Source organism: Thamnophis sirtalis, unplaced genomic scaffold (assembly GCF_051295495.1).
Source record: "Thamnophis sirtalis isolate CommonGarterSnake01/CBP01778 unplaced genomic scaffold, rThaSir2_p1.2 scaffold_3, whole genome shotgun sequence".
NCBI classification, from domain to species: Eukaryota; Metazoa; Chordata; class Lepidosauria; order Squamata; family Natricidae; genus Thamnophis; species Thamnophis sirtalis.
The window spans coordinates 10,660,546-10,688,309 of NW_028261383.1; the positions used below are offsets into that span (position 1 = coordinate 10,660,546).

Genomic DNA, 27,764 nt, shown 5'->3' on the forward strand with positions numbered 1-27,764 from the left:
TAGTAGAATAATAGAAAGTGTGGCAGGCCAAAGATACAAAAGGAATATGGCTGCAGGCCTGACAAACAACAGCACTTAGACTTATATTCTGCTTCACCGGGCTTTATAGCTCTCTCTAAATGGTTTCCGGAGTCATCCTATTGCCCCCATCAATCTGGGTCCTCCTTTTACTGACCTTGGAAGGCTGGAAGGCTGAGATAACCTTGAGGCTATCAGGATCGAACTCCCGACAGTGGATAGAGTCAGCCTGCAATACTGCATTCTAACTGTGCCATTACAGCTCTTATCATAACTCCTATTGTACTTCAGAATTACTAAATGCTATTCTGTAAAAACAGATATCTAAAATTCATTTTATATTTAATTTCAACATCACATGTTTTTTTGTATTTAGATCTGGTCTGAGAATAATGATATAGCACTTGGGGATGAAGATGCAGGCCAACAGGCCAGCACTGGAAGCCAAGATGGAGAAGATCTGTACAGCCACCATATACTTCCCCTTGGTGCTCAGGTAGGTGGGCACGAAGGACACCCAAACACTACAAAAGACCAGCATGCTGAAGGTGATCAGCTTGGCTTCATTGAAAGCCCCAGGTAGATTCCTGGCCAGGAAAGCCACTGTGAAGCAAACAATGGCCAGAAAACCCATGTAGCCAAGGGCAGAGTAGAACATGGTGACACTGCCTTCATTGCACTGTATGATGATCTCTCTAGGTTGGGAATGCATGTCAGTGTCAGGAAAAGGAGGAAAGATGCTCAACCAGATGGTGCAGATGACAACTTGGACCGCAGAGCAAAAAAGGATGATAGAGTTGGCAAAGCCCTTCCCCAGCCATCTCTGCATCTTATTCCCTGGTTTTGTAGCTAAGAAAGCCAAAACCACTGTGATTGTTTTGGCCAAGATGGAAGAAATGGCTATTGAGAAAATGATACTGAAGGCTGTTTGTCGGAGAAGGTAAGTCACTCTCCTTGGCTGGCCAATGAAGAGGAAGGTGGTCAAGATAGAAAGCAAGAGGGAGACCAAGAGGATGTAGGAGAGGTCCCGGTTGTTGGCTTTGACAATTGGTGTTTCCAGGAATTTAATGAAGATCCACAAGACAAAGCTTGTAGTTAAAGAAAGGAACAAGGCAATGGAAGTCAGGGTGATCCCCACATTTCCTTTATAAGACAGATAGTTTATAATCTTGGGAATACAGTGGTCCCGATTGCTGTTTGGATGTTGATCTTCTGGACATTTTTCTGTATCTGAAAAAGAGGAAGAGTAGAATCTACCATATAGCTTGCCTTTGATCAAATGCATTGCATGGGTGAAATTATTGTTGGTGAAGATGATTATATATGAATGACACCAGTGTGTTTCTTCATCTTTCTGCAGCTAACAGTTCTTAATGTTGCTTTTCTTTTCTTTTTTTAATATTACATTTCCAGCTAACCTGTTGAGAGTGTGGAAGGGAGGGAGGGAGGAAGGAAGAACCCAAGGAAGATGGAAGGGCCACAACTTTAGTTTTACACTGCTGAGTCTGTTGAAACTTGAAGTCAATCCATTGTCTGTGCTTCATAGATAGAAAGAAAACCTTTCCTTCAGTGGAGTAAAATAATTCTGACAGCAGACGTGTAAAAATGCTACCTTTCCCCAGAAGCAAGAAATATTAGATGGAGGAGCCCTTTAGGAAGAATTGGCTATGGAGGGAGGACATAAAATGCATTTCTCTATTTTGTATAGACTAGGTGATGGCAACCTGCAGCCCTAGAACTGCATGTGGCTCTTTGACCCCTCTTCTGTGGCTCCCTGGTGACCTGGTCACATGACCTACTCTCCATCCTGAGAAGGCGTGATCATCTCTGCAGAGCCACGTGGCTGAAGCGCCCCAAGCATTTTCTCTGCACTGCCCATGATTGGCTGCCTTTTGGAATTCAGTGTCATTCGTGAGCAGTTCAGCACCAGCCACAGTTCATTTCGTGTTGTCTCAGAAAGGAGAGAAATGGGGAGGAGCACAGCTGCCATTGCTGAATGGAGGGAGGGAAGAGCTCCGGCTCTCCTGCGCAGTGGTGGCAGCGGGAGGAGGAGTCGCTGCCCCCCGCCATGATCCTGGCCCAGGAGGGTATCTTGATTCTGCATGCATGCATGCATGCATGCGAGAGAGAGATGAGAGAGAGAGAGAGAGAGAGAGAGAGAGAGAGAGAGAGAGAGAGAGAAGGGGAGAAAAAGAAAGAAAGAGAGAGAGAAATGAGAAAAAATGGAGGGAGAGAATGAGAGAAAGGAAAAAAATCTAAGTGATGATTCTTCTCTCCTCCCCTCTTCTCTCCTCTCCTCATATATTTAATTTAAAAGTGTTTACTGGTTTGAAGTGTTGATCACTTTCACATATAAAACACAGTGGGATGTTGCAAAACAAGCAGTAACATCCATAAATTAGACTTGTGTCCCACTTCTTCCTCTTGTGCTTTGCAGATGTGGAAAAGTGTCACCTTTCAGCTGACAAGTTCAGTGTCTTTAATCACTGGGCCATTGAGTTCCCTTTACCTTTTAACATTCCTATGATTTGCTGTTAAGTACAGTAAATGTATAATTTATTGGGTTGCAGTGGTTCAGTGGCTAAGATGCTGAGCTTATTGATCGAAAGGTCAGCAGTTCGGTGGTTTTAATCCCTATAACGGAGTGAGCTCCCGTTACTTGTCCCAGCTTCTGCCAACCTAGCATTCAAAAGCACTTAAAATGCAAATAGAAAAATAGGAACCACCTTTGATGGGAAGGTTACAGCGTTCCGTGGGCCTTCGGCATTTAATCATGCCAGCCACATAACCACAGAGACATCTTCGGACAGCACTGGCTCTTCAGCTTTGAAATGGAGATGAGCACCACCACCTAGAATCGGGAATGACTAGCACATATGTGCGAGGGGAACCTTTACCTTTAAATGTATAATTTATAAAGGCATTTTATGTAAAGAAAGCCCACATTTCAAAATATACTTTCATGGAAAATATCAGACTACATAGTTCTCCCAAGCATTTGCTCCTTTCTTCTGCAGTCACCTACCTTCTGTAGTGGAGATGGTTCCTGCTGCACACGGATGACAATTGTAGCAGCAGATGGGCTCCCCTTCCCGAGCCACCTTCATGAATCCGGGTTGACAACTTTCCACACATCTGGAGTGAGGCAGAGGCTGTGCAGAGAGAGGGAGATTAATGGCCTTCAGAAAATGAGGTATTTTATTTCCAAAATGAGGCAAAAGATGAAATGTTTGGGGATCTCCAGATCAATGCCTAGGTTTGCTAAATTGGAAGCCTAAAAAGAAAAATCTATGGAACTCATCAAACTGATTCAGCTGCTTGTTATTTCCCTGTTGATTTTCTCTTCTAATTTTTCCCATTCTCCAAGAATTATCAATGCACATTCTCAAGGACAGTTGAATTGATGCTTTGTTTTGGCAAAATAATTAATCATGTTGTCTGATGATTTAATTCTAACTCACTTGCAGAAAACTGATAAACAGTTAACTGGAACTTTTAGTGATATTGTCAGCATTCCAAGTATCATGTAGAATTAAATCAGAGTCCAAGGCAAAACGATCCTTAAAGTTCCAATTTAATAAAGCAGACATCTTAGCACATCTATGTAAATCCCAATTCTGGAAATTACATCAGAATCCCACCCAGTTAAAAGTTCATGATCTTGTCCCCACACCCACAATCCATTACAGGGTCCAATCTTCTTCCACGCTGGCATCTCCACCCAGCTGCTTCCGGTCAGGTGTAAAAGTGCGGAGACAAAAGATGACCTTGGCTTCTAGAAAAGAATGACAACAATACATTCCACAATCCTAATCCTGTCTATTCCCGCTCCCATCAACTATACTAATGAAACAGCATAATGAAATAAGAGAAATTGTGACAGGCCAAAATTCTAAAAGGAATATAATTGCAGGCCTGACAGATATACTGTATCAGTATATACTGTATAAGTCAACATTTAACCTCTCTTGGAGAATGGAGATCACATCCCAAGCCTCCACCCCTGAGCCAGCATAACAATCCTTTTCATAAGAAGAGCAGCATAAAATATATCTTCCCACCTTGTTGTGCACTTCCATCCTTGCAATAGCTTCCTGTTGGATCACTAACTTCATATCCAAAGACCTTGGTCTTTGTAGACTCCCACATGGCAGTTTGAAAAAAGTCTTATTGGTGAAAATCATCCAGTTCACAATGGCCAGATCTGCTACCAGTTCTCCATTCTCATTCAAATAGACACCATCAATACAATTATTATAGAACTGAGAGTTTTGAAGAAAGGAATGTAACTGGAATGTAAGAGAAAACGAGTAGTGTTACATAGGACACCCAAAGATCTAGGGAAAACTCATCTGTTTGAGCTGGAATGAAGGAACTGTACTAAGAAACATAGAATAAAAATCTTTTGAAGGACCAAGAATGACTTCTCCCAACAAAGTTGGTGAACAGATTTAAATAACAGTTGCTGTATAGGCCAATGGGCTGATCGCTAAGAGAAAAGTCTTGAAGATTACTGTGGGTAAAGGTAAAGGTTCCCCTTGCACATATGTGCTAGTTGTTTCTGACTCTGGGATGTTGGTGCTCATCATTGTTTCAAAGATGAAAAGCCAGCACTGTCTGAAGACCACTCTGTGGTCATGTGGCTGGCATGACTAAACAACGAAGGCACATGCAATGCTGTTACCTTCCCACCAAAGGTGGTTCCTATTTTTCTACTTGCATTTTAAGTGCTTTTGAACTTAACCACTAAGCCACTGGTCCCTTTTACTGTGGGTACCTTTGCTCTATTTTAGAGCAGAGGTGTGTTCCTACTAGTTTGGAGTGGTTTGGCCAAACCAGTAATGGTTTGCCAGCCTGAGTCTCCAGAAGAACTTTATTGAGTACATGATTTAGGCACAGAATGAAAGCAAAATCAGCTCTGGCTAATTCCCTGCCAATTCAATATAATTAATTTATAGAATCCTCCCTCTCTCCTATTAGTGCAGGTCATATTGTCCAATTCAGTGTCACAATATTGCTATGATAAGATGGCAAACATCTGCTGATGTGATGTGACTGCTTCAGAGGTGGGTTGCTGCCAGTTCGGCCCGGTTTGAAGCAGCTGAGAGCGAACTGATACAGTGGCTTTTTTGGCCCACCTGCCCACCTGCGCTCTATACCTGTTTTTATGACAAAAGGCACCACTGGACTGCTTGATATTTACAATCCACATTGCAATTCCCTCTCCCTTTTGCCCATAGTTCGTTGGCAAGCTGAGAAGCAGTAAAAGTGAAAGCAGCCTGAATACACCTCTAAGCTTGACATATATTGTAAAAGAAATGAGCAGGGTGAAAGAAATACAAAAGGTAGATATCAGGCCTGGAAGCCATCTTTTGCCTTCAGGCCTGCCCCATTTAATGCTGTAGGAAAATGGGAGGGGGAATTATGTGGAGTATGGGAGATATATAATCTAAATAACATTCCTTTCTCAGAGAGTCAAGGATAACTTGCCCTGCACCTGGAGTGGTGTGACTGGGAGGCATCTCCAGTTGGGACGAGGCCTGATTGGACCATGTGATGGACATGTGAGTGCTAGGCAGGGTCTTGAACTTTCAATTGGGTGGGGAAAACCTGGAAGCTTTCAGATTTGGGTTTTCTCAAATGTGCCATTATGATATCTGTAATAAAATGGAACTTTGAGGAAACTCAACCTCGGAGTTTTCTTTCATTAGGAGTGTGTTACTTGGAACCCTGACAGTAGAACAATGGAAAATTTGATTTCATCTTAATTTTTGTATCCAAAATAAATGATTACTATTGTCAGAATAGTTGCACAGTTGTTACAGTTGTAAAATTGATTGTCCACTGCAATAAGAGATGCTGCATCTGGCTTCAGGGGGAGGAGTCTGCCGCCGTCGGGAGCTCAACGAAGCTCCTCTCAGGGTTCTGGTTTGTATATCTTATAAGATCTATAGATATCTCCCCTTTCTGGCAGAAAGGGGCAGGGAGAAGGTCAGTCGTTAGGATCTCTTTGTAATTCATAGCTTTTTTTTTTGCTGTGAATGGAGAAGAGGTTCAACATTAGCTGAGCTTTTACTCCAGCCAGTTCTCCGCAGCTGCCTTTTTTGCAGCCCTAGGCAGATTGCCCTCCCCCCCCAGGACAAAGCTAAGCTATTTAAAAATTAATCCGGGCGGGGACCATTCCTGAGGAATTTCTTCTATCACTATCTAAAATACCAGCTTCAACTTTGCAAAAGGCTCCCTTTTCCAGCTGCGTCACAAGATGGCGATCTTATAGCTTTTGTGTTCGATGTGACGTACTTAGTCAGCCCTGCTCTCCTGAAGGCTTCTCCGTATTAACTGTTAAAAGATTAACTGAGGGGAGCAGAGACTTTGATTTTTGGCTTGCTTGATTGCTTGTCTTTTATTTTTATTCTGGAATGGCTCCCAAATCTAAACAGAAGCGCTTCCTTAATAACATATCTCAAAAAACTGCTATGAAGCCGCTACCCTTGCCTCCTACGCCCTCCACTGGAGATTTGTTAACACAAGAATTTCTTCTCCAAACACTTAATAATTTTAGACAGGAAGTTAATCAACTGATATCAGATTTATATGATCAATTTGATGCTAAAATTGCTCAAGCAAAGCAGGATATGATCGGAGTAATGACAGTCATGACAGATTATATTGCTGAAACGGAGGATAAATTGGAACTTTTGGAAGAAACTAACTTTAATTTGACATCCAAAATTCAAACGTTACAACAGGAAATTGAAAATGCTCAAAAACAACTTGTCATGATAAATTATAACAAGACTGCCTTCGCAATAAGAGTTAGAGGACTGCGTGAAAACGAACAGGAGAATTTGAAACAGATCTTCTTTGAGGCTCTTAGCCGCTCGGTGGGAAGTCCGGGACTTAACTTTGATTGGCAGATTCAAAAAATTTACCGCCAGAATTCGTGGGTAGCAAAACAGCGACAGCTTCCGAGGGACATAATTATATACTTTACCACAAGGGAATCCAGAAATGTGATAATACAGAGGCTTTACAACAAGAGGTTGAGAATTGATGGACAGGACTTGATTGTTTTTAAAGAGATACCATCTCAAATATTAAGAGCAAGGAGAGATTATATTTTCTTAACTGAAGAACTCAGAAACTCTCAGATTCCATACAAATGGGAAGCCCCAGCTGGCATTACAGTTACATTTGGCAATCAAAAACACCGCATTAATTCTGTCTGTGAAGCCCGAGAATTTTTTTACAAGACCCTGAAGGCGGGACTTCCTGATTCATCCGGACCTGGAGAGAGACAAGGAGAAGGAGAAGACAAGCAGCGAGACACGTGGCTACAAGGCAGAGGGTGCTGCTTTCCTCTTCCGGAAGGGCAGAAGAGTAAAGAATAAAGACTTAGCGATGTTCTTAAAACTTTATGATTTCTGCCTGGGATAAAATGGAAAAGGTGCATATCGATGATGAGACATGGAGACTGAAAGAAGCGTTGCTGATTGTGGACACATATTGTATATAAGATTTGTTTGAACTCTAACTCAAATTGCGCATGAATTATTTTCCTAGGCGAGGAGAGCGGAGATTGCGATCTTTTTGAGTTGTGGTCTGGGACGAACGGAGTTGGGAGGCGCGTGGGAGAGGGAAGGGTAGCGAAAGCTTAACTAGACTAATTGGGGCTAGAATGCAAGCTGATGTTTGTATGAGTTGCTATTTCAATATAAGGTTAAGAAAGATTAGTCAGAGAGTCTCCAGGAGTGGAGTAAATATGTGAGGAGCAATGGACGCGGATAAAATATATATGTGGATATGGATAAAGGCAGGGTGGAAGGTAAAAATTTACATGTGGATGTGGGTAAGGATAGAATGGGAGGTGTTGGAAATGAAAAATGAAAGAAGTACTTGAGTTTAATGGTTTTATAGAAAGGTTTGGATATTCGGATAAAAAAGAGATAAATTAAAGGTCTGAATAGATAGATAAAGCAATGTGACTTTTAGTTGGGGAATCCTAATTGATTAACTTACCTGGCTCTAATACAGTTTGAAACCCTGCAAGTAGTAAAATAACCGAAATTTGGAATGAGCTACATTGTTTAAGATTTACAGATGATGGGAAGCTGTGTTAATGTAGTGGGTTTATTGACCTTTCTTGTTTTTCTTTTTGTGTGTGTGTTTTTTTTCTTTTCTATTTTTTACTATTCCCTTTTTTTTGTTTTTCTTTTATTTTTTTTTAACTTTAAAGTTAGCTGGCTTTATTATACTGAAGTGCTTGTTAAAGAACTATGCCGGGTATGGGACCTGGGAAGCTGTAAGGGGGTTAGGGAGGGGGGATTATAGGGGGGAGGGGGGAGGGTGGAATTACAGTTTCAATTCTTAGAACAATAAGAATTCACTTGTATACTGCGGCTCGTTTTCCTTTTTTTTTTCTTTTTCTCTTTTATTTTCTAAAAAATAAACTGAATAGATTAATTGTAGGGATACACCAAAGTGAGGAGAAGAGGGAAAGAAGAGGGAGAAGTAAAGAGGGAGTGAGAGGGGAATGTAAGGAGGGTGAGATGGAGGGAGGGGGAGATGTCTGAGGGGGAAGGGAAGTAGAAGAGGGGAATGCTGGAGGGGAGAAATGAAAGTTGGAGGGGGAGAAGAAAGGGTGTATGGGGGATTGAAGTGTTATGTTGGGGTTTTTTTTAATGGTGGATTTTTTCTTTTTCTTTTTTGTTTTTTGTTACGCACAGTATATAAGTGATTGTATAAAATGAAAATGAAATAAAAATAATTCATTGAAAATAAGAGATGCTGCATCTTACAACCACAGCAAGATGTTTTTTGAGCAAAATTGGAAAAACAGTGATACCCCCAGAAGAAATAATAAGGAAAACTTTGGCCTGTGCAGAAATAGACAGGCTGACACTAGAACTTAAAAATAAGGGTGAGTCAGAATATTACGAAAGTTAGAACAAAATGTACCAATGGTTGGAAATGAGGAAAAGGAGTCGAAACAGAAAATAATGAAGATTAGTAGAACTGAAATCAGACTATATTTAGACAAATGAGGACAAGGTATATGTTCGTAAGATCAAAGTAGCAGTGTATGAAATTGTATTTGTGGTTATGTCAAAATATGCATAGAAATGACAAAGCCAGGAAGAGCGCTCTATGTCCAATGTTTTTAATGTGTATTTAATAAAAACTTATTTTAAATAAAAAAGAGATGTGCAATACAAAAAAATACCTGCCATGCCTTCAGTGTTGGAGTTTTCATTTTTTTATCACCTTTGAACGCTGTCCTTCTGGATCGGGATAAAAAAGCTGAGTTTAAGCTCCTTGCCACAGCCCAGATTGTGTTGTAAATGAAATAGCTGTCCAAAGCCAGAATCTGAATCACCTCCTCTTCACTTGGGGTGTCCGGTTTTGATCTCTCCTTGCACCGTCTCTAGATTTTCACTGAAAAGCCATCCTTGGTGTTGGAACACAGGAAGGAGTTCCACATGAAGTATCCCATGAAAGAATAAATGTCCTTCCAACCTTTCACATTATGTCTTATAGTTTTACTTCCCTCCGTAAGAAAGAAAAAAATGCTATGGATGTGTTCTGAGAGAAATGTATCATCTGTCAAAGTAGTAATGAAGTCCCAGCGCATTGTTGTGATCAGAACTTTTCCTCTAAGAGGCTCAGAATGATATTTAAATACATAATTCAGCAAACCAACCCCTATATTGAATGTATTGGCATCTACACCATAAATAAACACATTCACTTTTCTCCATTTCAGATATAGATCCAAGTCTATGAGGATTTTCCGATTAATTACAGAAAATGTATCTGATAAAACTGGACAAATGCCACTCCTTATCAGCATGGGAGTCAATGTTCTTATGAACCTTTGTCCATACTCAATGTCTGGAGCAAGGAGACCAACCATGGTCCACCTAAAATGGAGGAGAAGCTGGACCATTCCTGCATAATGGACTTCTTCAGCAGGGAGCAGCGCATAGTAGAAAGGAAATTGACTTTTATCACTCAGAAACTGGGAATGAAAACTGTAACTGATCTGAAGAGAAAAAAAAGGTGATGCTTTAATTCTGAGGCCCATAAAACCCAAAATTAAGCCCCAACGGTGGAATTATTACAATATCTGCAATACATAATTTTCGGTAGAGATGTGTCCGGTTATTTTGCTCTTGTAAAAGAACCATACCAGGAAGAAGAGTATAAGGAACAGTGGTGGGTTTCAGCCGGTACGGCCCAGTACGGCCATACTGGTCGTAGTCGAGAGCAGCAGTTACTGTACCGCCCGTGTTCCATACCTGTTTTTGAAGCAACCGGGCCAATTGTGCGCATGTGCCAATTGTGCATGCACATGACTTCCAATGAGCAGCTGGGTGTCACAGGGCAGTGGAGAGCGCATGCATGCACAGCACACATCAGGCACATGCGCAGTGCACATACGGAACATGCATGAACAGACCATGAGCAGTGATGGTAAGAGCAACCCATCACTGATAAGGACTGCCCCAGCCGGTCACTCAGGAAAGCAAAACTCTTGACTCCATCAAGGTGAATCAACAGAAGTTTTTTACTGAGAGGAAGTGGTTGCAGTAAAGTCAGGTGGAATCTGAAGGTCTCGCATAAAGCACAAAGCAGTTCTTCCATTTCCCCAAACCCAATCTCCCCGACCAGTCCACTGGCGGCCAATGTGATGCTGCAAGGCTGTTTTGAGAATGCTGAGTTGCAAGGCAGAGAACAGTTACCCCCAGGGCATGATGGCCTTGGAACCAGGCAGAGACCAATTGGGAGGGAGTCTGCTCCGTCTCCAAAGACAAGCTGTCTTCCTAATTCCTAAGTTTGTGTCACAACACAAGCAAAAGCATGCAAAAAAAAAATGCCAGTGAGACTCCCCCTCCTGCACAACAGAATGGCAGGACACGATTAGCTACACTTGGCCTCGCAAAACTAATTGGCAATTAGGTCTCTGGCAGCGTTTCAAGGGAGATAAAGGTGGGTGCTTATCAATATTACCCTGAAAGACTTTGGCAACTTGAGCAGACATTCGTCGGACCACTTACAGATTGTTTCTGAAACATTATGGGCTGTATATGACCATAATTCACAGATGTTTAAATAAAAGAGGATTTTTGGGACTAAGATTGTGATTTATGCTTTCTCAGGAGCCCTAGATCAGAATACCCTTCAACCACCATCCCTGACTACTGATATGACAGAGAGATGATTTGTCAGCCCGGGAAGCCATCTTGTGAATGCTCCAACACTGGACGTTTTTAAGAAGATAACCATTTGTCTGAGGTGGTGTAGAGTTTCCTGCCTAGGCAGGGGGTTGGACTAGAAAACCTCCCAGGTCCCTTCCAACTCTGTTATTCTATCCCTCACTTCTCTTCCGCCTTTCCCCTCCCCTCTCCCTCAGTGATCTTGTATTTATTTTGGTATTTTGTAATACTTTGTAATTCAGTAACACAAAAAACCCCAAAAACATACCTGTGGGATTTTGTAGGTGCCCAATATGGTCGACATCTGGATGGAGAGACCAGCCTCTGCCCTTTCAAGGACGGCTACTGTGTTTCTCTGCCTTCCACAACTATAATTGGGAACATTACCCTCCCCTTCTGAAAGCAGGTCCAGCAAAGCCTCTGAAGTCATTTGTGATTGGAAATAATTTTCATAGATATTGTAACCCAGGGTGATATTGGCTAAGAGGTAGGGTTCCTGATTGATCTCCTGGGTGGCTAAAAAAAGGACAGCACCTTCCAGTATTGTGTCATTGTCATCCTAGAAATGCAAATGTATTAGACCACAATCAATGAAAATAACCTTTTATTTAATCTCTTTTTACAGAAATACTCTAATTTACCTATGCTCATGTCTTCCTCTGAATGGACTACTACATTCCTAAAAATATTAAATAACAACAAATGAGCAGAAACAATGAATTAATTTAAGAAATACTATTAATTCAAGGTCAAAAGCACAATCCCAGCTTCTGACAGACTTTATGTTTTGCAATTATTAATAGTTAGAAGGATCTAAATATTAGAATATAGAATAACAGAATTTGAATGGACCTTGGAGGTCTTCTAGTCCAACCCCCTGCCTAGGCAGGAAATCCTATACCATTTCAGACAAATGGCTATCCAACATCTTAAAGACTCCCAGTGTTGGGGCATTCACAACTTCTGAAGGCAAGTTGTTCCACTGATCAATTGTTTTTAACAGTCAGGAAATTTAATCTCAGTTCTAAGTTGCTTCTCTCCTTGATTAGTGTCCACCCATTGCTTCATGTTCTACCCTCAGATGCTTTGGAGAATAGTTTGATTTCCTCTTCTTTGTGGCAACCCCTGAGATATTGAAACAGTACTATCATGTCTCCCCTAGTCCTTCTTATCATTAAACTAGGCATACCCAGATCCTGCAACCATTATTCTACTTATGTTGACCCTTTTGTGTGGGAAGAGAGTGGTGGAAAAGAAGAATTGGGCGCTATCTAACAAAATGAAATTCAATAGTTAAAAAGAGTAAGGTTCTACATTTAGGCAAGAAAACCAAAATGCACAGGTACAGTATAGATGGTACCTTGCTCAATAGTAGTAACTGCGAGATGGATCTTAGAGTCCTAGTGGACAACCATTTAAATATGAGTCAGCACAGCAGTATGCAACAGCTACCCAAAAAGCCAACACAGTGTTAATACCACTTTATAATGCTTTGGTAAGGCCACACTTGGAATACTGCATTCAGTTTTGATCGCCACATTGTAAAAAAGATGTGAAGACTCCGGAAAGAGTGCAGAGAAGAGAAACAAATATCATTAGGGGACTGGAGGCTAAAACATATGAGGAACGGTTGTAGGAACTGGGTATGTCTAGTTTAATGAAAAGAAGGACTAGGGGAGACATGATAGCAGTGTTCCAATATCTCAGGGGTTGCCACAAAGAAGGGGGAGTCAAGCTATTTTCCAAGGCATCTGAGTGTAGGACAAGAAGCAATAGGTGGAACTAATCAAGGAAAGAAGCAACTTAGAACTGGGGAGAAATTTCCTGACAGTTAGAACAATTACTCAGTGGAACAACTTGCCTCCAGAAATTGTGACTGCTCCAACACTGGACATTTTTAAGAAAACATTGATATCTATTTGTCTGAAGTGGTGTAGGGTTTCCTGCCTAAGCAGGGAGTTGGACTAGAAGACCTCCAAGGTCCCTCCCAACTCTGTTATTCTATTCTAATTGTCCGCTTTTCCCCATCAACACACTCACTCTTCTCAGAGGATTTCACAAAACGTTTTTTTTCTTTAAAAGTCAAGAATAAAAATCTGTACTGATGATTATATTTGAGAATTTCAAAGAAGGCGCAATGAGTGCAATGCTATAAATGGATTGCCAAGGATGAAATGGGAGAAAAAAATCTATCTGATCAAGGGAATCATTTATTATAAGAAGGAAGGCTGGAACTTTAGAAACCAGAGCAAAATGAAACAGCTCTAAAGCATTGGAGGAAGCTGGACTTACTCTCTTAATTTCATTGAAGGTGCTACCTTGAAACTTATGGGTTGAAGCCTAATCTGTGTGGCAGATACTATGCCACCAATGAGAAAGTCTCCTGGCTTGTAGTGGTTCTGTGGATCCACCTGGTCCCTCTTAAGAGTCAGGAGGCATTTGGCTTTGAGCATCTGAGAAGCTTCTTGAGGCGACAGAAACAGCACAAGTAGCAAAATAAGTAGCAACATAACACAGATTCCTCATTGAACTGCCTGTCCTGTGCCCAAGCAAAGCCCTCTGCCAAGACAGAAGCTCTAGAGATTTCCTAATCCAAGCAAAGTCCAGCCAAGGCTTCACATCTGAAGAAGGGAAGGCAATACAGCCATTGCTTGTCCTAAAAACCTTCCCAGCTTCTCTTTTTCTCCAAAACTATTTATGTCTCCATGGTTTTCTGACCAGCAATGTGTTTGATGTGACATCATGCTGAAAGCAGATTATAGCTGTGTTTGTGGGAAATCTGAAAATTTTCCAAAACGCCTTTAGAGATTTAGCACTAAAGCAACAAATAAATCACTATAATTGGGGTAATGGCAACAAGGAGAGCCATCACATCTCTGAACTCTGAGTCAACAGGCAGGGGCCCACTGGGAGGAGTCAGAGATGGGGTGGAAACTTTCACAACTTCTGGAGGCAAGTTGTTCCACTGATTAATTATTCTAACTGCCATGAAATTTCTTCTTAGTTCTAGGTTACTTCTCTCCTTGTTTAGATACCGTCCATTGCTTCTTGTCCTGCCCTCAGGTCCTTTAGAGAATAGGTTGACTCCCTCTTTTCATTAAACTAAGTAAAGGTATTCCTGCACATGCATGCTAGTCATTTCTGGCTCTAGGGGGCAGTGCTCATCTCTGTTTCAAAGCTGAAGAGCCAGTGTTGTCTGAAGATGTCTCTGTGGTCATGTGGCCAGCATTACTCAATGCCAAAGGCACACTGAACACTGTTACCTTCCCACCAAAGGTGGTCCCTATTTGTCTACTTGCATTTTTACATGCTTTCGAACTGCTAAGTTGGCAGAAGCTGGGACAAGTAACAGGAGCTCACTCTTTTACATGGCGTTAGGGATTTGAACTGCTGACCTACTGATCGACAAGCTCTTAGCCACTGAGCCACTGTGTCCCTACTTCATTAAATGAGGCATACCCAATTCTAGCAACTGTTCTTTATGATTTAGCCTCCAGTCCCCTAATCATCTTTGATACTCTTCTCTGTACTCTTTTCTCTTTGAAGAAAAGTAAAGAACTGAGGAAGGAGAATTTCTAAATGTCTCTTCAAAATACGTATCGCTTGATACATTCCACCACCCAGAGTGATTTTTAGCATCTTTGTGCAATGTCAGGCTTCAGTCTAGGTATAATTGACTCTGATTTGTGGTGGAATTTGGCTGCATTTTTTAATTGATAAGTGGCTGCCCTTGTTCATCTGACCACTTCTTATTTCTTATAACATAGTCAATCAGAAGAAAACCCCTGAAAATTATTATTCTTTTATTATGTTCACCAAATGTTTGACTTCAGGATCAGAAAGGCTGTTTTTCTTCTTTGTGAAGGTGGAACCTGTGGAATCAAACACAGGACCTCAAAAAACAATAATCAAGGCTCACTGCAGTATTTATTTATCCATTGACAGGGAATCCTTGACTTATGACCACAATTGAGCCCAAATTTTCTGTTGCTTGGCAGGCATTTAAGGGAGTTTTACTCTATTTATGACCTTGCATGTCACAATTGTTCAGTGAATCACTGCAATTATTAAATTAGTAACACAGTTGTTAAGTGACTATGGCTTCCCCATTAACTTCATTTGTCAGAAGGTTACAACGACACTGAGAAAAGAGACTTTTGACTGTTTTCTACATTTTGATCATGTGACCATTTTTATGGTCATGTGATATTTGCATAAAGGCTGCTGAAAAAAAGTAATATCAGGTGTTGTCGCATGGTGACACACTTAATGACCAGCACAAATTACCACTTATTCCTGACTCAATTACACTCATAAATTGAGAACTACTTCTATACATCCTCCTGCAACACCACTGAGTATCAGGAACTGGATAACTCCCAAAGCTAAAGTGACATGTGTAGCCATCTATGGTTCAAAGGTCTCTGAATTTAATTCCTGGTAGAGGGATTGAACCTCCATAAGAGCACCTGGCTACCTACTTCTCCTGAGTGCAGGGGTGGGTTTCTCGCCCTGTTCCAACCGGTTTGGTTGGAATGGGGCCGCCGGCGTCCTTGTGCACATGCGCGGTGCACGCATGCGTACTAGCGTCTGTGCGATGCTCCAGCTGCTCCTGGAGGATCGCGCAGGCGCTGTATGCGTCCTGCGCATGCGTGGAAGCGCAGAACTTGTCAAAACCGGGTAAGGAGTGCGGGCGGGCGGGTGGGCCCTTCGCTGTTCCCGGAAGTTACTTACTTCCGGGTTCGCCGACCAACCGGTTTGCGGGGACCGCCGCAAACCGGTTGAAACCCACCCCTGCCTGAGTGGTATATAGAGTTGAGGTAGTGCAGGGGTTAGAGTGCAGTACTGCAAGCTTCTTCATCTGACTGCTAACTGCAGTTCAGCAATTCAAGTCTCACTGGCTCAAGATTGACTCAGCCTTCCATCCTTCCGAGGTGGGTAAAATGTGGACCCAGATTGTTGGGGGAAATAGGCTGACTTTGTAAGCCACTTATAGAGGGCTGTAAAAGCACTATGAAGCAGTATGTAAGTCTAAGTGCTATTGCTATAGGATGAAACATATCATCAATGCAAGATACATATGGTCAATGCAAGAGGGATAGATGACACAATCACAAAGCTTTTCAAAAACAGATTTGTAGATTTTCCTGGCTTTAACTTTGTCCTCTTCTCAATACAGCTCACCAGTTGGAGGGAAATATTCCATTGTTCCTCTGATTAATAAAGCTTGTCTTGGGCTAGTTTTATAGCTAAAACAGTAAGTTTAGCCATTTCTCAACATTTGCTTGGGTTTTGTGCAGGTGTATTCACACATGGAGGGAAGTATGCACTGGTGTACCCCAAGGCTCTGTTTTAGGCCCAATACTGTTCAACATCTTCATCAGATCTGTTTGGTATGATCTATTTTATAAAATACACCAGATAATCAGTGGAAGTCAAAGAAAATATGTTTACTCAACCCAAGATGATGAAATAATACTGCGTGGTGGCTGCACTAGATTCCTCCTTTATCTCACAATATAGGTTTTTTTTTAGTTTAGAGATTAAGCAAATCATTATCAATATAATGGATGCATTAACATTACAAATGTTTGCTCTAGAGTTAAAACAGTTTTCTCCCTAAATATGCATCTAAGTTGTCCTTTTATAAAATGGCATTATTATTACCCATACAATATTTTATCGATCCTTAATTGAAACCTATTGTTAATACATAAAGTAAATTTTCTTTTTTAAAAACTAATTTTTATTGAACAGTTTTTTCCAGTTTTATAACACAATTATCATTTTTGCAACATTTCTGCATCGGTATACATCCATTATACCATTTCCCCCTTTATATCCATACATGTGTACATATATTTCTTTTATACATATAAATTCACTAGTGTATTAATTTATGTACAGTACATTTTACATTTTATATCATGTCTATTTATATGGCTTTGTACCTTTTTTCTGATTCTTTAATCTTTCTTCTCTTGATGCTTTCCTAATCTTTACAACTTTCCACTAATCTTTCATACTATATATTCCATACCAAGTAGTATTCAAATTCTCCTTTATCTTTTATTTCTTTTGTAAGTCTATTCATCTCAGTGAATTCTAACACTTTTCTTATCACATTTTCCTCTGATGGTATATTTTTGTGTGTATATAATTCTAGCTGCAGTTATGACATGTAATATTAAATATTGCATTTCCCACCTCATAATTCCCTGTAATTATCCCTAATAAAAATAGTTCTAGTTTTAATTCTATTGGTTGTTTAATTATGTCCTCAAGCCAGTTTTTATTCTTATCCAATTTTTTTTTGCTACTGTCCATGTCCACCATATATGAGAGTATGTTCCTTGGGCCTGACTGTATTTCCAGTTTTATTTGTAGGCTGTCGACATTGTCAATTTGTATTTTTCCCCCAGAGCTTTTCCCATTTCTCTAATTCTATGTTGTAGCCAAAAGTTTTTCCCCAAGTTATCATGCTTTCCTTCACTATTTCTTCTTCCATTTTAAATTGTAGTAGGTAATTGTATATTTTTCTAATCAGCAAAACAAAGCAAAAATTCTAATGCATCCATCAGTGTCCATTCTTGGCATATTACATGGACAAATTATTTCAGAATGATCTTCAGTTTGACCATTTAGATCTCTTAGTACTGGTTGAGGTTTTCATCAACATATTGAAATACATTTTTAGCTCCTAAATTAGACTTAAGAGGGTGTCAGGTCTGTCTCCATTTAAATCCTAAGATACAAAACCCTCAACTGCATGGTTTTAGAGAAGATGTACTTTTACTAAGAATGAATTGATAGCGGCAAAATCAAGGCAAGATCTGGGAAAAATCTGTGTGGTTAAGGAATCAGACTAGAAATGGTGTATGTTTGTATCTTAAAAACAAATCAAGTGATGAATCTACTATTCAACATTTCATGCCATTCATGTTAATTCAAGAGAACCTCCAAATTCAAGTAGGAAAGTTGGAACCAAGTAATAAACCACATATAAATGTGGAACTTTGGCTGAATGCCAAAGAATTGAGGCCTTTGAACTATGGTGCTGGAGAAGACTCGTGTGAGTCCCTTGAACTGCAAGGCGATCAAACTGGTCAGTCCTAGAGGAGATCAACCCTGACTGCTCTTTACAAGGATAGATCCTGAATATGAAACTCAAATACTTTGGCTACCTAATGAGAAGGAAGGACTCACTGGAGAAGAGCCTAATGCTGGGAACGATTGAGGGGAAAAGAAGAAGGGGATGACAGAGAATGAGGTGGCTGGATAGAGACGCTGAAGGAGTCAGCATGAGCTTAAATGGATTCCAGAGGATGATAGAGGGCAGGAAGTCCTGGAAAAATGTTGCCCATGGGATTGCGATGGGTTGGACATGATTTCACAACTAACAAAAAAAATTGGAACTAATTTAAGATGATACCTATAGCCAAATTTGATGTATGAGTGAAGTTGGAAAACTCTTGAAACACTGTTTTAAGGGACTATGAACCCAGAATTACAGTACATCACTTGCATATTAATGCTATAGATTCAAAAGTAAAGAGAAAGGGAGAAATAATATTGGTGAGACCATTAGCAGATGGCTATGAGACCATGAGGCAGGACTATAGATAATGAGGTTTTTAAAAAGAATGTACAGGTGAAATGTCAAGGACACTGTATCTTTCAGATGAGTTCCTGTTAGGAGGCTGATCACATTGTCTCTGTTTCTCAGAATCTGTGTCCACCACTTGAAAATCCTCTCCCAGCCTTCACCAGTCCTTCTCTTTCTCATTGTTTTATGGCTGTGTTGACACATTGGTTTCCCTGGAAAAGACCCTTTTGGGATGTACAAATATTGTGATATACAGTACCTCTTGCTGAGAGTAACTAACTTAAATAAAATTGACTGGATAGATAATAATTGAAATGGATCAACACAAGGGAAGGGAATAATGGATGATCCTTGAACAGAACAAATTTATCCAAAGTTATTATGTGAGAAGCAAAAAGTGGTGCCAGAGGTCTCACCTTGGGGAAAAAACCCAATAATAAGAATATTTCTTTCTATTTTACTTTTATCATTAGCTGCTCCTTTGTATTCAGGTCTGGTCTTAGTAAAATAATGTAGCACTTGGGGATGAAGATGCAGCCCAGAAGACCAGCACTGGAGGCCAAAATGGAGAAGATCTGCACAGCCACCATGTACTTCCCTTTGGTACTCAGGTAGGCTGGCACAAAGGACACCCAGACACTGCAGAAGACCAGCATGCTGAAGGTGATCAGCTTGGCTTCATTGAAGGCCCCAGGCAAATTCCTGGCCAGGAAAGCCACCACAAAGGAGATGGCAGCCAGGAAGCCCATATAGCCAAGAGCAATGTAAAACATGGCAACAGAGCCTTCATTGCATTGTAATGTGATCTCTCCAAGCTGAGAGTGCATATCAGAATCAGGGAAGGGTGGAGAATTCCACAGCCAGAAAATACAGATGGCAACTTGGACACTGGAACAAGAAAGGATGATAAAGTTGGCTAAGCTCTTCCCCAACCATCTTCTCATTGTGTTTCCTGGCTTTGTAGCCAAGAAGGCCAGCACCACCATAACTGTTTTGGCCAGGACACAAGAGACAGCAACCGAGAAGATAATGCTGAAGGTTGATTGTCTGAGAAGGCATGTTGCTTGCTTTGGAGGGCCAATGAAGAGGAAGGAGGTTAAGAAACAAAGAAGGAGGGACAGGAGGAGAATGTAGGAGAGATCACGATTATTGGCCTTCACTATTGGAGTTTCTAGATATTTAATGAAGATTGCAAATGTTACAATAGTAGTGAAGGACAAAAATAGGATAAAGGAAACCAGAATGATGCCCAATGTTTCTTCATAAGACAGGAAGGTGATGATCTTGAGGATACATTGGGTTTGTTCCTGGTTTGGATACTGATCTACTGAACACTTGGTGCATTTTTCTGCATCTGAAAAAAAACACCAGGATATATTTTTATTGCTCACCCTTGATTGGCTTAAAGAGAAAACCATCCAAATAGTAAAATAAAAATGAACATTAAAATGGTTTAAGAAAGAGTAAATAATTCTCTCCTTGATTCATAGAGAAAATTATTCATCTTTCTTAAACCATTCTCCATCAGAAGAATGGAAAAGAGACATGGTGGTTCAGTGGCTTAATAACATCAAAGATGTTCTTTGCTCCAGTGGTTTGAGCCCTAGCACTGTGTGGCAGGGTGAGTTCCCATCCCTTGCTTCAGCTACTGCACACCTTGCAGCTTGAAAGCATGTTCTATGCAAGTAAATAAATCGGCATTTCTTCATTTGCTTGTATTAGACAAAGGTCTAAGACTATCCTTGCACAGTTAAAGTAGTAAAAATGGATGGAGCTGTTCTAAAATCACACATACACACCAAGGGTGGGTTCCTGTATCAGTTGGTATCGGTTTGCTGTGCATGCATTGCATGTTGCTTGCGCATGCTCAGTTGATTGTAAATTATTCTGCATATGCGCAGAAACATACTGGCAATATCAGAACAGACTGGGAAACCAGTTCTGGGGCATGGCCAGCTTGGGTGTCTGCTGGTTCTGCGACCAGGCCAACTCACCACTACTGGTTTGGCCAATCTGAGAGCAACCCACCTCTGATACATACAAAATAAATAAAATAACCTGGCCAGCAACAAGGGTGATTGAGAAAAATGTTTAGTTTAGGTGTTTACTGAAAGGCTAGTAAACTGGACCCAAACTGGGTGAAAAGCATACTGATTAAATATTGGTAAAACAAGCTTCTCCCGAATGGAATTAAAAGCAACAAAGAATCCCAAAATACAGAAAGTGCCTAAGCTGCCTTGTGTCATCTAATAACAAAACAAAAGATGTGAGCCCTGCTAACATGTATAATACTAATAAAACACAAAGTAGTTTGAACAGAGGTCCTGCTTGTTTTAGACAAACTTCTAAGATTCTCCTTGCACAGTTGAAGCAGCAAAAATGGATGGAGCTGTTCTAAAATCACACATTCATACCAAGGGTGGGTTCCTGTACCGGTTGGTACAGGTTTGCTGTGCACGTGTTGCACGTTGCTTTCACATGCACAGTTGACTATAAATTGTTCTGCACATGCGCAGAAACATGCCGGCAACAGCAGAACAGATCAGGGAACTGGTTCGGGGCCTGGCCAGCTTGAGTCACTGCTGGTTCTGCAACCCAGGCCAATTCACCACTACTGGTTTGGCCGAACCGGGAGCAACCCACCTCTGATACATACACAATAAATAAAATAAACTTGCCAGCAACAAGGGTGATTGAGAAAAATGTCTAGTTTAGGTGTTTACTAGAAGGCAAGTAAACTGGACCCAAACTGGGTGCAATATTGATAAAACAAGCTTCTCCCGAATGGAATTAAAAGCAACAAAGAATCCCAAAATACAGAAAGTGCCTAAGCTGTCTTGTGTCATCTGATAACAACACAAAAGGTGCGAGCCCTGCTTCATTTGTAGCATGACATATAGCATACACAGAGGAAAATGATATATTTTCCATACTGACACTGAAAGACCAAAGGTTAAAAATGCCCTTACAAAAGCCCCTCCATGGAAAACATGTGGTTTCCTCCAAAGGTGCTTTCACTCACCTTCCTGAGTGGAGAAGGTTCCTTCTGCACAGGAAAGGCAGAGGTAACAGCAGATGGGTTCTCCTTCCTGAGTCGCCTTAGCGAATCCAGGTTGACAACTTTCCACACATCTGGAAGTAGGGAGGCCCTAATCAAAGAAAGTAGGAACACCAAAGGAGAAACATGTAAAGAGTATTCTATGGAAAGACAATGAGGACCAGTTTGATATAATGGTGAAGACACCTGGCTAGAAAGTGGGAGATTGTGACTTCTCATCCTGCCTTTGGGAAAAATTTTAGCCAATCACTTTTTCTTAGCTCTAGGAAGGGGCAGTGGCAAACCACTTCTGTAATCTCACCAAGAAAACTGCCGGGGATTCTTGGGGTAGTTGCCAGGAGTCAATGCTGACATGAAAGTACTTGCCCCTTCCCCCCAAATAAAAAGGGAAGAAAAAAATAGTAACCATTCCACTCAATCACCTCCTCTGGATTATTTTGGAACAACTTGCAAATTGAGAGAGTGGGCTATACTCATTGGATTTCAAGGCTTAGTAGTAGCTTGAGAACCTCAATAGATGCTTTCAACTCTTGGATTTTCTGATTCAATTCTAAAGCCTTTAAAGGATCTTTAAACCCTCTTCAGTGACATGTATGTTACCTCTTTTTGTCTCTTTCCTCCTTCAATCACTTTGTTGTCTTTCAGCTTTCTTAGTTCTGATTTTAGAGTTTAAGTTCTTTAGAACTTAAGTCCTCTTTCAATATGTGATACACGAACTTCCAGGCAATCTGAGGTACCCTGATTTTGAATATTCTATTTCTTCTGTACAATTTACTTGAAGAGCCAGGGAAAACCATTTCTCTTGAAAATCAACAATTTGGTATAAACACTTGGTACTCAAGAGTTCACTACAGAATTAAAAACATTTGAAATCCATGAAATGGAAGAGACCCATTTTTTCCTACCTTCTTGAGCCATTTCAGTTTTGCAAAACCATCCTGATTGAGAGTAAACTTGAGATCTGGGGATCCTTGTCTTTCTAGATCTCCTAGTTTCTGTTTGGAGAAGGACTTGTTGGGGAACATAATCCAGCTCATGATGTCCAAGTCAGCTTCCAGATCTCTGTTTTCATCCAAATAGACTCCATCCATGGAACCATTATGAAACTGAGGGCTTTGCAGGAATGGATGCAGCTGAAAGAGAAAAGTGCAGGATGGAGAGCAATGATAAAAGAGAATGTCAATAAAGATTCTCAGTCATCCAGTTAGATTCATCTGGAGGTTGAGTCATGGCAACTGGACTTCTTTTGTTTTTTGGTTTGAAACTTTTCACTGCTTAAGCAACTAAATGTTTCAAACAAAATAATAAGAATAGAAGATAATATTTGTAGCTCTGGATTGAACTGTGGAATCCTTAGTGCTCTATGAGTTTGATTGTTTTCTTGCAGGTATTTCATTGCACAATTCGGTAACATCTTCAGTGATACAAGAGAAATAATTTGACAAGTTGACCTTTTCAGTGGTCCTTTATGGTGAAGAATTCATTCCAACATGAATTGATCTGTGATCATCTTTTTACTGGACTTCTTATATTTCTGAAAATTTTATGCTTTTCCCCCCTTGCTTTTAAGTGTTTGAACTAAGTTAAGCAGTGTTGGGTCTGACTAGTAATAGAATAAAAATAAGAAATAATATTCATATAAAAATAATAGCACTAGCGCTTAGAATTATATAAGCTCTTCACTGTGCTTTACAGCCCTCTCTAAGTGGATTACAGAATCAGCATATTGCCCCCAACAATAGTTAACATTTGAAGAGAATCAAGTAGAAACCTGCAGGGAACATCCCCATGAAGTCATCATCAATCAAAGGGGCTTGACTTCTTAAGACATGTGAAAATTAAAGATTTTAGACCTGTGCAGATTTGATCTTGGAGAAAAGTGAGCTGGGCTTAATCTCAAGACTCTGTAATTAATTGATTTATATTAAGAGACTTATATACCGCTTCACAGTGTTTTATAGCCCTCTCTAAGCAATTTATAGAGTCAGTATATTGCCCCCAACAATTTGGGTCCACGTTCTATTGACTTCAGAAGGATAGAAGGATGAGTCAACCTTGAGCCAGTCAGGATCAAATTGCTGGCAGTAGGCAGAATTAGCCTGCAACACTGCATTCTAACCACTGTGCTACCTGATACTATATTAATTTGAACCATGGTTAATAGAATCAAGTAGATACTGATTTCCTCAGTACATTTGGATTCCTTCACTAGTATCCGTTAATCCTATAAGACTTCAGATGGTAGAATCAATACAAGGAATTTCTGAATTGGATACAGGACATAAAATTTAAGTTTCCTGTTGAATTTCTAGCATGTTCATGATATGGATTTAAGGATTTGATTCTTATTTAGAGGATATGTAGAGTAGAGAATACCTGCCAAGGTTGAAGCATTTGAGCTTCCAATTGGTAGTTCCTGCTCTTAACAATCCTGGTAGACCTGGAAGAATAAGCCATGTTTATGGCACGTGCCACAGCCCAGAGGGTGCTGTAAATGTGATAACCATCAAGAGACAGGATTTTTTCATAATGTTTTGGGGAAGGGATCCTCAAATCTTCTTTTTCGCGGCATCTTGTCCATCCTTTCACAGACCCAGCTGGCTTTGAGTATAAACAATGAAAGCCTTCTTCTACAAATTTCTGAATGGAAGAGTAAAGGAGGGGAAATTTGTTATTGATTTCCCACCTATGCCTGTGGATAAAGAAGGATAAAAAACCATAGAGGGAGGAGAGGTACTGTGGAGATTTTAACTCTAGGCTAAAATCCCATAAAGCTGTGGTGATCCAGATTTTTCCAACCTCAAACTGGATAAACATTTCAATCATTACATGAAAGAAGAATATTTGACCTAGGAAGAAACTTGGCTTTACATAACCAACAAAAACATTGACTTTTTTCCATTTGTTCAACTGGCCAATGGTCTTCCCTAAGTCCTTGAAAGAAAAGGAGGTGCCTAATGAAAAAGCAACACAAATGCTGTTCTTTGTAAGCATAGGAATCAATGTTCTTGTGAATCTCTCTCCATTCTCAGAGGCTGGAGCAACAAGCCCTATCAACGTCCATCTAAAATGCAAGAGAACTTTGATAATCCCTGGATATTGGATGCCTTCTCTGGGGAGCACTTGGTAGAAAAAAGGAAAGTATTTTTTATCACTCAGAACTTGTGAAGCAAAGGCATAACTGACCTGAAAAGAAAATGACAAACTTTGGATCAAATCAGTGGAACTGCCCTTGCACAGAACTTGCCTTCCTTTAGGACCAGTTCATATCCCTCACACCTTCTGCATGAGCCTTGATCTCCCACAAACATCCCCAGCATTGTCTCCTAATCTAGACTGTGGCTGTGATGGAGCAAAGAGCATTGAATAATGAAATGTGTTTGAATATGAGTAGCTCAGGTTGGTGGTTAGACACAAAATAATATTGAAAGGGATCTTGCAGGTCTTCTCATCCAATCCCCTGCTCAAGCAAGGAGATCCTATACCATTTGAGAAAAATGGTTGTCCAGTCTCCTTTTGAAAGCCTCCAGTGATGGAGCACCCACAACCTCTGAAGGAAAGCTGTTCCATTGGTTGATTGCTCTCACGGTTAGGAAATTTCTCCTTAGTTCTAGGTTGCTTCTCTGCTTGGTTAGTAATGGTGAGAGAAGTGGCTGCTTTCATCATTTCAATTCTTCCTGATTGTGTGCCATTTTTAGATAGAAACCATCCTTGAATTTTTGAGAGAAAACCGTGAGTGGAATTGAGCTGAGAAGCTGCCAGCTGCAAACACAATTAGATGCAAACAGAGACACACCTGAGGTATTTTGTAATGGCTCAGTAGGGTTGAAATATGGATAGAAATGTCAAGTACATCCCCTTCGAGGACAGCCAATATATTTTCCTGCTTTGCACAGTCGTAGTTGGGAACATTGGCCTCCCCAATTGAAAGCACATCTAGCAAGGCATCTGAGGTGATTCTTTCTTTGAAATAATTATCATTGATAGTATAGCCCAAGGTGAGGTTGGGTAAGAGATGGGGATCCTGGTTGATTTCCTGAATGGCAAAAAGGAAGGACAGAATTTTCCACTGTTGTTTGTATCCTTTCCTGTCAATAGATATACATCAAATCATCAACAAAAACATTATTGTATCTCTTCCACTTTTTAAAATGCCCCTCCTTCTTGCACGCAAAGCTAACATTTATCCAGTTGTTGAAGTTAATGCACAGTTGCCATCAGTTGTTGATTTTGGTGAATATTTGAAACAAATGGGGGGAAACTAAGAAGCTATGGGTGGAAACTAATCAAGGAGAGAAGCAGCTTAGAACTAAGGAGAAATTTACTGACAATGAGAACAATTAATCAATGGAACAACTTGCCTCCAGAAGTTGTGAATACTCCAACAATCGGTGTTTTAAAGAAAATGTTGGCTATCCAAACTTCTGATGTGGGGTCGGGTTTCCTGCCTAAGCTGGGAGTTGAACTAGAAGACCTTTAAGGTCCCTTCCAACTCTGTTATTCTAAATGATGATTTCCCCCATGATTCAAGTGATTTGAACAAATGCCCTGATTCTAAAGGTTTTGAAGCAAAACAAGGGGTGGGGAAACCCACACTTGAAAGACATTCTTGTTTCATTACAATCATATTTCAAGCACATAAAACTCACATTTCCAATATATGCTTGCCCCGCAACATCAATAAATTAAATGGCCCTGACTGTACAATTCTCAAAATTCTGTTGGATCTGGACACACACAGCTCTTCCAAGTATTGTTTGTATCATTTCCTGTCAATAGATGTATATCAAGAACATTGTTATATCTTGATGGAAAAATTAAAGAATGTTCTGCTGTTTTAGATGAAGACCAATCTGGCTAAAAAAAAAAAAAAAAAAAGGCAACTGAGCGACAATGTCAGAGTGTTTTGAATGTTATTGAATATTTACTATACCACCAAGAGAAGCAAGTAGCCCTTATATTTCTGGATTCTGAGAAAGCCTTCGACAATTTAAATTGGGTCTTTATGTTTAAAGTTTTGGAAGGCATGGAGATAAATTTATTCAAGCAATATACACATCACGGCAAGTACATATCATTATTATCATCTCCAGTTCGGATGGTGAATTGATTGGACCATGTGATGGACATGGGAGTGCAGGGAATGGATCTTTGACTTTCTTTTAGTTGGGGAAAACCCAGAACTCTCCAATTCAGGTTTTCCCAGATGTACCAATGTGACATCTCCAATAAAATGGAACTTTGACGAACTTCAAGCATTGGAGGTTTTTTTGTTGCGTGGTGTTACTTGGAATCCTGATATATTTTCTGCTGCAAATTAATATGTTGGCATTGAAAATATTGTGCCTTTTATCATCTCAGGGAAGTTTCCAGTTCCATAGCAGCTTCATCAGCTACAATCTACCAAAAGATTCCTAATAACCACCCATAGAGTTAAACCAGGACAATCATTCAAATGCCCCCAAAGAGGACAGCTTATAGTAATTGGCAAGGAGTAGAGAAATTAATACCACGAAGCATTCAGTGACTTACTTGGAAACTTTAGCAGAGGGAAAGCTGAGGAACTTGAATGGTAAGTTTTGAGTATCTGTTGCGGAGATGATACCACTTAACAGATGGCTTCCTGGCCTGTAATGATTCTGTGAAACTAATTCATCCTTCCCGAAATGCAGAGAACATCTGGCTTTGAGCACCCCATTGACTGCATGAGGCATCAGAAGCCATAGTAAGACTATAAGAAGAAATGCATTTCTGTGCATAACTGATTTATACGTTGTGGTTGCTTCTCTTGAACCTTAGAAGAATCCTTGAAAAAAAACCAAAGTTTTCAGAACAATGAAGCTTCAGTGTCTTTTCTTACCTTCAT

The 27,764-nt window shown here is 40.3% G+C and overlaps 1 protein-coding gene across 1 annotated transcript; it reads right to left on the minus strand.

Moving 5' to 3' along the window:
• Positions 1–349: 349 nt before the first annotated feature.
• On the minus strand, positions 350–27,764 carry LOC106552049 (vomeronasal type-2 receptor 26-like). Its single transcript, XM_087707967.1, has 8 exons — positions 27,759–27,764; positions 25,695–25,934; positions 22,804–23,031; positions 11,503–11,793; positions 10,140–10,316; positions 4,080–4,307; positions 3,044–3,170; positions 350–1,248 (listed from the first exon to the last, which is right to left on the minus strand). Exons 1-8 carry the CDS (start codon positions 27,762–27,764, stop codon positions 350–352), a joined length of 2,196 nt encoding a protein of 731 aa, XP_087564093.1.